The sequence below is a fragment of the Anomalospiza imberbis genome, chromosome 37 (genome assembly GCF_031753505.1).
Source record: "Anomalospiza imberbis isolate Cuckoo-Finch-1a 21T00152 chromosome 37, ASM3175350v1, whole genome shotgun sequence".
Classification (NCBI taxonomy): domain Eukaryota; kingdom Metazoa; phylum Chordata; class Aves; order Passeriformes; family Viduidae; genus Anomalospiza; species Anomalospiza imberbis.
Window position 1 is genome coordinate 1,008,184 of NC_089717.1, and position 13,352 is coordinate 1,021,535.

Consider the following 13,352-nt stretch of genomic DNA (forward strand, 5'->3'; position numbering starts at 1 on the left):
TGGCCAGAGAGTTGTGGTAAGATGCAGAAAAGTATCACCAATTTTATCATGGCTCAGATGATGTTGTCCCTCGAGGTTCTTCTGTAAAGGTAAACACAACAGAAAAGTTCTGCCACTATATGGCAGAAAAGGTTAGAATGATGGAATTATCCAGCGTGTATTTATCCTGTGCTCCTTTCCCAGAGCATCGGAAGCTACCCATGCATATTTATTCAGAGGAGTTTTCAACACAAGTGGTACCTCCCCTACTGTAGGGAGGTCTACCAAAACAGGTTGTCCAGGATAATGAGCAGGGTTTGTGGAATCGTCAGGTCCTTCCAGCACGGAATGATGCTTGGAGCTGTTGGACAAAAAGCAGTGATCTTGGGACACCCATTTACTCCCCATCTGTCATTTACACCTTTGACAGCTTCCCATAATCGGAGGTCCCAATTTCCTTCCTGTGGTTTTAAGAGTCGCTTTAAAAGACCATTAGTCCTTTCTACAATCCCGTTAGCTTGAGGATAGTAAGGGGTGTGAAAAATCCATTTGATTCCTTCACCTTTTGCCCAGTCCTGTACAACTCTAGCAGTGAAATGAGACCCGTTATCAGACTGAATTTCCTGTGGCTTTGGGAAAGTTCCAAACCACCCCTGTAAAGCTTTGACAGTATTGTCCCCAGTAGCTCTTTTAAAAGCATCAGCTTGAACTAACCCAGACACAATCTCTACTCCTACTAACACAAAATGTTTTCCTCCTGATTTCTTAAAGGGACCAATATAATCTACCTGCCATGCGTCCCACAAGCCTTTGCCTTTCCTCAAATGCAAAGGGTCATCTTCTAAAGGGTGTCTTTCCAGTCGCTTGCGACACTGCTCACAGGCTGATATGCACGTTTTACACATTTCTCTAGTAACAGGCCAACTCCGGGCATGAGCTTCCTGGTATAAATCTTTTGCACCTGTGTGCTGCCTGTTTACATGCAGCCATTCTAACAATTGATTCCATTCCTCTGTAATTTGCTCCTTTTTCAGGGGACTAAGCCTTGCTAGCTCATCAGCTTTATTATTCCATTCTCCTGCTGGATTCCCATCTGTTTGATGAGAGGCCACCCAGCCTACTGCAAAGTTCCCCTGACTTGCAATATTTAATATTTCTTGCCACTTTTCCTTTTGCCATACCGGAATTCTGTTGACTTCCCAATAGTTTTGCTGCCAAAAAGGAAGCCATTCAGTACAACCTTTGTATACAGCATAAGAGTCAGTGTAAATGCAGACCAAAGAGGAATTTTGTGCTTCTCGTTGGAAAACACTCCAGACAGCTACCAGCTCCCCAACCTGTGCACTACCTTCGCCTTCTGTAATTATTTGCTCACCAGAGGAAATGTGAAGGGCTGCTGCTTTATACTTCCACATTTTACCTTCCCTTTTAGCAGAAGCATCAGTAAACCAAGAATTTGCTGATTGTTCAGGAGAGAAAGGAGGGGCCACTTTGATTACAGAGACTGGTTTATCTTGGCCACTATCCAACTCCTCAGTTTCTTGGATTGTTAAATTTTTTACAGCTCCTTCTGTAATTGTAAAAATATTACAGTAATGTTCGATTTGAGCATACCACTTCCTAACTGAGGCCCTCTGAGCCACCCCGTCAGGAGGGGGGGTTCCACTAGTGACTGTCTTAATAACCTTGAAGGGGCCCCTTAGCACAATAGGTTGTTGACGTGCTATTTTTTCCACTTCAATGAGAGCCAAACTAACCACAAACAGCCCCTTTTCCCAGGTAGTGTATCTTTTCTCAGCATCTCTGAAACCACAAGAATAGAAGCCCACAGGCCTTGTTGGACCCTCAGGTCCCCTCTGCCATATGTGTACTGACAGCCCTGAGGCAGCGAATCCCCATTCTACCTGAAAGGGATCTGTAGGATGGATGGGACCCAATGTTTGATGAGCTGTTGCCTCAAAAATCAGTAATTGCAATGCTTCTTCCTGAGAAGGAGTCCAATCCCATTTTACCCCTTTCCTCAGCAAGTCATAAAGGGGCCTAGCAATTATCGAGAAATCTGGAATGTGTTTTCTCCAGAACACTAATAGTCCCAGAGCCTGTTGGAGATCCTTTCTAGTGTGAGGCATTTTAATCTGATCTAAAGAAGTCAAGGTGTCTGGTGGAATACATGTCATGCCCCCTTTCCACCAAATTCCCAAGAACTTTACTTCTTGGGAGGGCTTTTGAATTTTTTCCGGGGGAATCTGTAAATCGAGACTCTCTAAATGAGAGATTATTTTCTGTTGAGTCTCTCCTACTGCTTCAATTTCATCCCCTCCCACCAAAATGTCATCAATGTATTGGTAAACAGCTACATCATCAGGTTTGGATATCTTTTCTATTTCTTTAGCTAGTGCATGGTGGGCTAGAGTGGGGGAATGCTTGTATCCTTGGGGAAGCCTAGTGAAAGTGTATTGCTGTCTTTCCCACGTAAAAGCGAAACGGTCCCTATCTTCTGGCTGTATAGGTATCATAAAAAACATGTCTTTGACATCTATAGTTGCCATAATAGGATGAGCTTTTTCTTGAATAGATATTATCAACTCGGCTAAATTCGGGACCGCTGCTGTGAGAGGGTCTGTGTTGGCATTAAGCCTGTGGAAATCAACTGTTAGCCTCCATTTCCCATTGGATTTACGCACTGGCCAGACAGGCGAGTTGAAAGCAGAATGTGTGTTAATTATTACTCCCTGATCTCGCAAATCCTGTATAACTGGTTTGATACCTTCTCTGACTCCAGAAGGTAGAGGATATTGTTTTACATTTGTTATTTTACTATATGGTAGAGAAGGTGCGGTTTGAAGCAACCTAATATTTAAAGGTGTAGCGCCAAAACACCACAAAGATCCTTCTGAGTCCTCCCATTGTCTCCCAGCAAGAACATCCATCCCTAGTAAATTGTTTGGAATGTTCCCAATTACCATTTTGACAACTAATTGATTCTCATCTCCAGGAAGTGTGAGTTTGACCAAGGCTACATTCATAGATACTGACTTTCCTAGGGCATTTAGAACACAGTATTGTCTCTTAGTTGGAACAACTCCACTCCTCTGAGCATCTTTTTCTGTTAATGCAGAAATTTGTGCCCCAGTGTCAATCAAAAATGTTACAAGAGCACGTTTGGGACCCGTAACAGCTGTAATTAAAATATCTCCTAATTTATTTTTAGTGAGCATTCTCAAGTATACCCATGCTCCGTCCTTTCGCTCACCTGTAAAGGACGGAGAAGTTAGTTTCCCTGAAACTGTGTCAGCTCATTTCCCGAATTCTGAGGAGGGGGCTGAGAGAGAAATGGCCCGCTGACTGGGTTTTGAGAGAGGAGTTGGGAAAAGGTTACTGTTTCTGTGTTTCGGAGGAGATGCTGAGGGAGGGTTGGTTCCTTGCCCGTGTTCTGAGGAGGGAGGGGAAGGAGAGGCGGAGGAAGAGTTGGCTCCTTGCCCATGTTTTGAGGAGGTTTGGGTGCCGTGGGTTGGATTGGCGGATTTGATTTTCGATGGCGCCAATTAGTTATTAATTTCTGTAATTTATCAAGGGGCAAACCATCGATTATATCTCTGGGGACTCCTTTTTGGACTCCTAACGACCACCAATGCTGGCGGTTAGGGCTTTATTTTCCCTTTTCTGAATTTTTACCATAAGGAATCCCAATGGACCGAACTCCTTTTGTTTTCTCTGGTTTTTCTTCCAGGGTTTTTACTGGTCCATATTTTCTACAGTAATTAATCAAATCTTCTGCAACTTCACCCCATGTCCAGACTTTACGACTACTGGCAGGCGAGCTGCATTTTGAAGCTGCGGCTTGTAAGGATGAATGGGATGGGGTAAAGTTGGGATCAGTAGATCCAGTGCAATCAGTGGGATTACCCAGGAATCTGTCCAGTCTTTCCACAGGGCTTAATGTCATAATAGTTTTTTGTAAGGTAATGGCAGTAGTTTCTGGAAGCTCACGAATTAAAGGGGTCATTATTTCGGGCTTCACAGGTAATTGCATTGGGGATTCAAAGACAGGAATTAACTTCTTCTCATGAATCATTTGCAGGCAAGCGGCTTTATGCACACTTTCTAAGAGTTGGTCAGGGGTACTAATTATAGCTATGGGATCTCCCCTTTCTAAGGGGCTCGTTCCCCCGGCCCAAAAAGCCGCACGCTGTGTCAGGGACCATGTGTCACGTTTATCTCCCGTTGTTAGGAAGACAACATGTCCCCAATACCCACTGGCTTCTTGTTCAGTTAATTTAATTTGATCACCACCAGTGAGGGACACCCGGAAAACATATTCTGTTTCTGATTCGTGTGGGAGGCGTCCGTATTCCTTTTTAAGCTTAGCTAACTCAGTGGCAGTGTATGGTATGTGTTTGGTTGTGATGTGAGGTTCGAGATCATCATCACTGAGATAATTATACTCTGTTTTAATTAGGGGTCTCAAGTGATGGCAGCAATGTTCCCCACAATTATTTGCTGCTTCAAGTTCCTTTTGGGGGTAAATCTGTCTAATGTGAGTAGTTTCCTTCTCCTCTGTTTCTGTAGGGGAATCAGCATTGTGTGATTTGTTAACATGTTCTTCTGTTAAGGCAGCTTGCAATGCATAAGTCACATTTCTTGCTTCATATAACTGTTTTTGTAAAATTTCTACTAAATTTTGAAGGGAGTCTATTATTATTTCTTGCTCACTTCTTCGTTGTGAGCGAGTTTCTACGGCTGCCGTAAGACAAGCTCCCAAAACTGAGCATAAGATGGTTTTATTCTTGCCCAGTTTGAACTTTGTACCATGTTGTAAAGAACACACTCTATCAACCACATTATCCAAATTAAACCAATTATTTTGTGCCCATTCCTCTCCTCCCGGAGAAGGTTTGGCATTATATTTAGCTAGTAGAGCATAAAGCCCAACTTTAGCTTTATCATTAAGGTTATCACTCATTTTGTGAAGGGACCAAAACCACAACAGGGAGGTACAAACTTAAGTTCCACAAACCACACAGCCCTCGCTGTGTCGCCCTTCGCTTCCCTGGGTGGGTGAAGGGACAATAATGTGCCTGGGAGGCTCTGCTTAGTTTCTTCAAGTTGTCCCTTCCTTCCCAGACCAGATACACACAACAACAATAATAAAACAACAACAACAAAACAACAGTGTCCCACCTTTTGCACTAAGGGATCTTATGTGAATTTCCAAAGACAGTGTGGGTGCTTTTTCATTTGCAACCCTCCTGTCTAGACAGAAATCCTGTCCGTGACGCCAATTTAATGTCACGATCCGCTTTTTGCGGGGTGTCGTGATGGTTCTTTTCACCGATCCCAAAAGTACAAAAAGGCAAACAACAAGGGACTATCAGTTAATCACAACAAATGCACCTTTATTAGGGGCCAAAACAGTATATGCGATAGTGGGGATCAGAAAGGAGATAAAATAATAGAGAGAGAGAGAGAGAGAAGAGGGGGATGGGAATAGCTACCAACACAGGCGAGATCCTCAGTGGTCCGGACGATGGGGATCCGTCTGTCGTGTCGGGGGAGTCTCTGAAGTTCTGGTCGACTCGGGGGTCCAGTTATAGTCCACAGAGGAAAGAGGGGGGAACAAGTGTAACAATGAAAGTCCATTGTAATCGCCACGAGGGAACAGGTGAGTCCACAGAAACCATCAAAGCAAGGCGAATACAATAAAGAATAAGTCCATTGAAATTACTGAAGGGAAACAGGTCATGTCATTAGTGGTCAGACCACCAAATTCCCCTCCTCCCTTTAGTAGGGGTCTCAGTCTCAGTCCTTGGGAGGAGGGTTCTCATTCTTTATTTGTCACAGTGGTAACGAGGCAGATGAGGGGTCTTCAATGAAGGACCACGGGAGTCCCCCCAAAAGTTCCTTCGGCTTAAGAACGGAGTTTAGAAGCAGGCCGCGCATCAGGCTGTCCCGTGCTGGGTCCATGTCAGGTCTTTGCCAAGTCCTTGCCAACTCCTTGCCAAGTTCTTGCCAGGCCTTGTTCGGAACAGCTAGAATGATGGTTCAGTTGTTCCACCTGCACTGTGTCCTGTTCTAAGTCGGAACTGCAGTGGGGGAAGCGATTCTTTCTCGTGGCAATCTGAAGGCAGAATGGAGAACAAGGGGCTTCAGACGGGCTCTTACAAGCACCAGCCCCAGAGCGGCCGCGCTGCGCTGGCAGCACCAGTCCGGAGCAGTGCGGGCTCAGCAGCGCCGCACGCTCTCATTGGCTCCGAGCACTTTTGGGCACCGATTGTCGAGGCTCTGCCACACAACCGATGGCTCATCGACTCCTCCAGCAGGATCTCCGAGGCTTTTCCTCCTCCTCCATCCAGCCACACCCAGGGAATGACAAATCCTGCTTTGGGGAAAACCAAGGTGGGAGCGCCTTGGAGTAGAGGCTCCTCACTGCCCAAGACCATCCCTGGAACTCAGCAGGAGTCTTGTGTCCATGGAAATCTCCACTATATCAAGGTTCAGCCCAAAACAACTCTCCCAGGAGTTCCCTATCTCTGATCTCTCCACTTTTGGCGTTCCAGAGGTTTCCTTTCCCTGGGATGATGGGGGTCCAATGGCTCCAGGGGTTCCCCCTTCTTTGGCGTCCTGCTTAGGGATGATCCAGGGTCTTTTGGGGGTCCATGGGGTCCCTTCTGCCTTGATGCTCTACTTTGATATCCCAGGGGTCCCAGGGGTCCCTCCTCTCCAGGCTCCCCCACTTTCCAGCCAGCCGGGGTTCCCCCAGCTCCAGGATCACCCCTCTCTTCTCTCTCCATTCCGGGGGTCGCAGGGGTTGCCCCTTCTCTGCTCCCCCGGGGGTCCCCAGGACCAATGTCCTCCCCCTGGTGGCCCTGGGCAATGGCCACGTGGACTCCCAAAGATCCCCCCAAGGGGCTCAGCTCTGGGGTCCTGCAAGATCCAAACCTACACACACACACACACACACAGAGAAATAAAACTCCCACGGTCTATTTGGGCCTCCCAGACGATATTTGGGGCTCAATTCCACAATCTGCAAGCTCCAAACACACCCCAATAAAAAAACGCTCTCAGGGACCCCCTGATAGATTTGGGATGAGCTCCCCCTCCCCTCCCACATGCAGGATGAGCTGGAGGCGATGGTCCCGGGGTCAAGGGTGCTGCGGCCACGGGGGGCACTGGAACCTCCTGTTTCTCCTCCTTTTCCTGCTCCTGCTCCTCCTCTTCCTGCTCCTCCTCTTCCTCTCTCCCTCCTCCTCCTCCTTCCTCATCCCACCTCCTCCCCAGTTCCTGCCTTCTCTATATTTAGAGTGGAGAACCTTGCTTGTTTTTAGAACGAGAACAAAGATCCCAGATGGAACACGGCTTGCTGGTTTTAGCCAGAAGTGTCAGTGACTAAAGGTCATGTTTGCTCTGCTTTGGTGCCGTCCTTGTTCCTCCTCAGTGTTCAGGCTGGGCTATGGGGTGTCCTTGTTTGCTGCATTTTCAGAGCTCCTCCTGGATCCTTTGGGCAACAGGCTGTGCCCTGGGAGGGCTCTTTGTGCTCCTTTGTGACACAGGAGAACCTTCCAGGCGGTTTCTGCGTGAGCTGCTGCTGTGATGTCACAGGAGCACTGCCACGTCCCCGAGGTGTTCCCGTTGCTGTGGCACACGGAGGCCTCAGTGTCCAGAGTGGCTCTGGGCACTGCTCGTTGCCGGAGGATCCTCCTGCCCGAGGCATTCTCAGCAGCCAGCCCAGCCCTGACGGGTGTCCTTCTGTGCTTGCAGGGCTACAGTCTGCAGACGTGTGCAGCGCAGCCAAAATGATCCAGCACGTGGCTGCTGCAGTTTGCACGCTGTACTCTGTGGCGTATGCGGGGTATTTTTTAACCCACTTGGCACGTAAGTCAAGGTTTTCCCTCGGTGCTGTGGCTTTGGGCTTGCTGTGTGCTTGCTGTTCTTCCTCTGGGCCTGAGCTGACTTTGTAACCAAATTGCCATGAAGACACCATTGCTTTGGGAGAGCTCCTGGCAGCAGCTGCAGCTGGAAAAGGGGGTGTCTGCAGCCAGCGGGGTGTGCACAGCACTTGCAATGAGCCCTGGGGGGTTCTGTTCCCTCAAGAGAGGAGTCTGTGGCAGCAGAGCCTGGAACTGCCTGTCCAGCCAAGAGCTGACCCAGCCCAGTATTTTGTGCTGTTCTCTTGCTGTGTGAAGGGACTGTGGCTCCTGGAGGGACGCTGTGAAAGCAAAATGCTCTCTCGGGGTTGCCTTGCTCCGGGGCATTTCCCACCACAGGCAGTTTTTTTCCTGACAGCATCTGGTTCATGTTCCCTCTCCCGTTGCAGGGCACCTCATGAGTGGATCCCGAGCAGCTCCTCCTTCGGTGAGTGGGAAAGGAACCTTTGGTGTTTGGAATTGTGCAGCAAGCTGTGAGCTCGGCATGTGGCAGCCGAGTGCCAGCCTGGGAGGCTGAAGGAAAGTTCCTGCCAGTGTCCTTGCAGCAGCAAAGGGATCCCTGGGAGTTTTCTCCTTTTCTGCTGAAGAGCTTTTGAAGAGCTGCAGGTCTGGTTTTGCAGGCAGAGCATTGCTTGCTGGCTCTAGCCACGGTGGAATATGGAATTCCCAACAATAAGGGGCAATGTGGACTTTAGCCCATTGTTAGTTTGAACAGCTCCAAACCCAATTTCTGCTTAGTGCAGCTGGATGTGCAGCTGAGGGGAAATAAGGTGATAACTGATGCAGAACTTCCCGTCCCTCACGCTGCCATCTGTCCACAGGGCACAAAAGCGGCACCAGCACCTCCTCTGGCTCCCTCTGCTTCCAAAGAGGAGCCCAAAGAGGAGGAAGGCAGCAGTGAGCTTCCCGCTGTTCCGGGGGACGATGGTGAACATCCCTCAGTGCCGCGATATGACAATGAACTTCCCGCTGCTCTGGGAGACGAGGGCGAACATCCCGTGCTGTGGGAACACAACGGCGAGGCTCCCGCGGTGTGGAACAAGGACAGTGGACATCTCCTGGCGTGGGACGAGGACAGAGGATATCCTGTGTCTTGGGAAGAGGAGGCTGAACTTCTCCCAGCATGGGAAGCGGACAGTGAACGTCCCCTGGCTTGGAAAGATGATGGCGAACCTGCAGCGTTTTGGGAAGAGGACGGAGAAGCTCCCTGTGCTTGGGAAGAGGACACTGAACCTCCCTCGGCTGTGGGATCCTGGGCTGAACATTCTGACAGCAGCACAGCCCTGCAGCCAGAGGGGAGAGGGGAGTGGTGCCTGATGCAGCTGAGTACGTCTGCTCTGTTCCTGTGTGCCAGAGCAGGGTGCTGTGTGTGTGTCTCGGCATCAGCTGCACCCAGTGCTGCTCTGCAGCTGAATGTGCCAGGGTCATTTCTTGTCCTTCCCCAGCTGAGACCAAGGGGCTGACGGCCCCAGGGAGGGGGGCTGCATTCTGGCTCTGCTGCAAGGCGGGGTCTCACTCTGGGAGGGAGCGTCTTCCACGTGGTTTCTTTCAGGGAACACCGTGAGCCTGGCGGAGCCTGCCGAGAAATACCTGGAAGTGGAGCAGATTGGCCAAGGGTAAGTGCACGGCAGTTACTTCTGCACAAGCAGGCCCAGGTGTTGTGCTGGTGCAGGATCAAGTGAGAAGTCAGGAGAGCTCCAAACACCTCCAGACACTGGGGCGCCATCCTGCTGTCCCTCATGTTAGGAATAAATTTGAGGTTTGACCGTTGAGGTGTACGTTTAACTGTTTGACCATTGTTCTGTTTATTTCACAGTTTAAAATCATTCGTCTGCTTGTTCCACAGTTCGCTAATTTCACCCCTGTTTGTGTAACTCCTACTTGGAGTGTCTGCCCTTGTGTTCGGTCCCCACTCCGGTTATATCCCCTTCGTGGCGTCGGGTAGTTCGGCCGCTGCTCCCTGAGGTGACTTCCTGGTTCCCAGAAGGCTTGGCATGTGCTGCATGTTAATGGCCGGACTCCAGCCGAGGGCTAAAACTGGACCGAGACCGTGAACAAAAGCAAGGACAGCCCAACAATCAACATCTCCAGGACAGGGAGATGTCAGGGAATCAGAGCTGGCCTTCGGCACCCCTGGAGCCGGTCGCCATGACTTGAGAGAAGCTTGAACAGACTCACCCCCTTTAGACCAACGAGCCATAAGCGAGTCTCTGGACGTATCCCCTGAGGGTGAAGACTCCGATTCTGCCGTAATCGACAGGATCGTCTACCCCTCCTCTGGGACGTCGACTCACCTGGGAGTAGCGGCGGCGTCGCGAACCCCGTACCCCCGCCCCTTAGGCTATCTTTTAATAAAGGCCTTATCAAGAAAGGAGCACAAGGTCTCCTGGCCATTTTGTTTACGTCAATTGGGGGCTCGTCCGGGATCGGCCACGCCCACAAGGACCTTGGAGGACTGGCCATCCGCCTTGGACCTTCGAGGGACAGCTGGCCACATCCGGACGGAGAAGACGGCCTTCGGGGAGAGTCGACGGTCACAGAGCGCCAGATTGGTAAGACCTCCGGCGGCGGGATACGGGAGGCGAGTGAGTGTGTATGAGTGAGACGGGGGCTGGCAGCTCGGACCCCCGGGGCGAGTGAGGACCCCCTAGTACCGCGGTTTCGGACTCCCGCGAGGGGGCCGGCCGGGAACGGGGGGAAGCGAGAGAGGCCCGATCCGGGCCCAGTGAAGCGAGTGAGACGCCTCCCTCAGGGGATAGCTGCCTAGCTTCCCCTGATTAAGGTGTGAGGTGAAGGGAGGGACGACCCGGGCCCCGCTAGGACCTAGCCTCACAAGAGGTACGGGGGGGGGAGTAGAGGCCAGGGAAGGCTCCCGCAATCTCTACTAGGACCCGACCTCTAGGTCAGGACCCAGGAGTGCTGGAAGGGGATAGCGCTGCCCCGTTGGGACCGGGCTCTGGGTCTCTGGGATAAAGGGAGAGTTGAGGACTGGGGGAGGGATTAGCCCGTTAGAACCTCACTCCAAAACTTCCCCGCCCTAGGGGTGGCCGTTGGGACCCAACCGAGAGGAGGTGTGGGGAGGGACCCCTAGGTTTTATTTTTATTTAGAGTGGTTCCCTTATCCTCTTGTATTAGTTTGTTCAACCCTCTGGGCAGGTGGAAGGGTTTTAAGTAACGGTGAGTTGACCTGCAGACCTTGAGTTAGTTTGTTCAACCCTCTGGGCAGGTGGAAGGGTTTTAAGTAACGGTGAGTTGACCTGCAGACCTTGAGTTAGTTTGTTCAACCCTCTGGGCAGGTGGAAGGGTTTTAAGTAACGGTGAGTTGACCTGCAGACCTTGAGTTAGTTCGTTCAACCCTCTGGGCAGGTGGAAGGGTTTTAAGTGGCGGTGAGTTGACCTGCAGACCTCAGGTTAGGGTCTAGGCACTTAGGCACCTGGGGATGTATGTGTGTGTAACGTGTTCCTTCGGGCAGGTGGAGGACAGTGTGTTAGTGTGTTGACCTGCAAGCCTCGGGCTAACCCGGGCGCTCGGGACCTTGGGGGAGTGTGAGTCGAGCGCAATAAGGATTGAGGGGGACTGCAGTATTGTTTTGTTCTAGTAATTTGTTGAATCAGGTTTTCAGAGAGACTAATTTTAGTTTACTTTGTGTTGTTAGACAGTGTTTTGTGTGATACCCTCAGAATGGGTCAATGCATTAGTAAAAGAAGTTCCCGTGGTAGGAAGGCCAAAAGAATTAAGAACATTCCTCCAACCAGCCCCCTTGGAAGAATGTTAGATGGATGGGCAATGAATGAGGTAACCCGGGATTTAGACAAGATTAAGATGATCCACTTTTGTATGGAAGTATGGCCGAAGCTAGACATTGAATGGCCATGGTTTGGGTCCGAGGACAATTGGATGTGCGCTTGTTTAATGCAGAGCTTACGTAGTCAGCCTGAACCAGATGAAGAACAACTAGTATACGCTGCCTGTTGGGGGCAGGAAAAATTTGGAAGGAAGTCAGTTAAGATCTGCAAGTTAAAAGAATGCAAGGAGGAGCCAGACAGGGAACAGAAAGAAAGGAGTAAACCATGGGATCCCCTAGATCATCTGCCTCCTCCTCTTCGTCCTATAGTTCTTCCAGAACCCTTACCACCGCCACCAATTCCCATTCCCTTACCCCCTCCGCCAAATTTTACTTCTATACCTCTTCCTCCTCCTCCAACCCTCCTTCCCTTACCTTCCTCTTCACCAGATCCTACTTCCATGCCTCAAGCTCCTCTGCCCCAACCTACCAGTTCTTTGTCTGCTATATCCCCCTTAACAACCTCTTCTACTTCTCAAACTTCCCTTCCACAATCTCCTGTTCCAACACTCTCTTCTCCTTCTCAGGAACCTTCTCCCTTATCTCCACCAATTAGTCAGTTATCCCCACAGACCCCTGTCCCTACTGCTCCCAGTAACCTGTCTCAAGCCTTCCAGTTACAGATTCCAATCTCTGATCCATCCCAACTCCCTGATTCTTTTTCTACCCCTACTTCTTCCTCATATACCCTGAGTTCTTCAGTTTATTCTGAACACCCGTTAGCAAAAATTGCTACCCCTATGTTCATGTCTCCTTCACCAAAGAAAGTTCCTAAGCCTCCTCTTCAGTGGGGAGAACCCCAGACCGGAGAACCTCAGACCTCAGGAAATAATTCTATTGAAGCTGAGCATTTGCAACTTCCCCAACCCCACAATGAGACCCCTCGGGAGAGATTAGATGAGGGTCCCTATTGTAATACAAGATCCAGGGCTATGCGAGCAGATCGGTTATTCCCTTTAAGAGAAGTACCTATGGGAGGAGTTTTCGGTGGGTTAGGATACGTAAATGCACCCCTTACCTCCTCAGAGGTAAGAAGCTTTAAGAAAGAAATGGGTAGCCTAGTTGAGGACCCAGTAGGGGTATCACAACAACTTGACCAGTTTCTCGGCCCTAATATTTATACTTGGGGAGAGCTCACCTCCATTTTAAAAATATTATTTAATCCTGAGGAAGTGAAGTTGATTCGAGCTGCTGCCATAAAAATTTGGGATAGAGAAAATCAAACCGGGGTTCCTGCAGACCGTAAGTTACCTGTAGGAGATCCAGGCTGGAACCCCAATCAGGCGCAAGATAGAAGGAATATGGAGGAGTACCGGACTCTGATAATCAGAGGGATAAGAGAGGCAGTTCCTAAAGGAACCAACTCCAAGTTGGCTTTTGATTGTTGTCAGGAGAAGGATGAGACACCCGCTGCTTGGTTAAGCCGACTGAAAAAGAACTTCCAGCAGTACTCGAATATAGATCCTGAGAGCCAGGAGGGACAAGTCTTGCTAAAGGTTCAATTTGTATCCAAGGCATGGCCAGACATTAGAAGAAAGTTAGAAAGGCTGGAGGACTGGCAGGAAAAAGGAATCAATGATTTGCTAAGAGAGGCGTTAAG

At 49.7% G+C, this 13,352-nt stretch overlaps 2 protein-coding genes and 1 pseudogene across 2 annotated transcripts in view; 1 reads left to right on the plus strand and 2 right to left on the minus strand.

Annotated features, from left to right (window-relative positions):
- Positions 1–13,352, minus strand: part of LOC137464127 (zinc finger protein 850-like) — a 263,388-nt gene that overhangs the window by 118,618 nt on the left and 131,418 nt on the right. The window contains exon 5 of the mRNA XM_068175447.1: positions 9,300–9,308. Coding sequence (XP_068031548.1) covers positions 9,300–9,308 — 9 coding nt within the window. The remainder of the gene's footprint in view (positions 1–9,299; positions 9,309–13,352) is intronic.
- The window catches only part of LOC137464121 (zinc finger protein 850-like), a 242,347-nt pseudogene that overhangs the window by 76,203 nt on the left and 152,792 nt on the right, over positions 1–13,352 (plus strand).
- LOC137464181 (uncharacterized) lies at positions 54–6,419 on the minus strand. The gene is made up of 5 exons (XM_068175499.1): positions 6,407–6,419; positions 3,886–4,542; positions 3,719–3,819; positions 1,161–1,219; positions 54–81 (listed from the first exon to the last, which is right to left on the minus strand). The coding sequence occupies exons 1-5, from the start codon at positions 6,417–6,419 to the stop codon at positions 54–56; spliced, it is 858 nt and encodes a 285-aa protein (XP_068031600.1).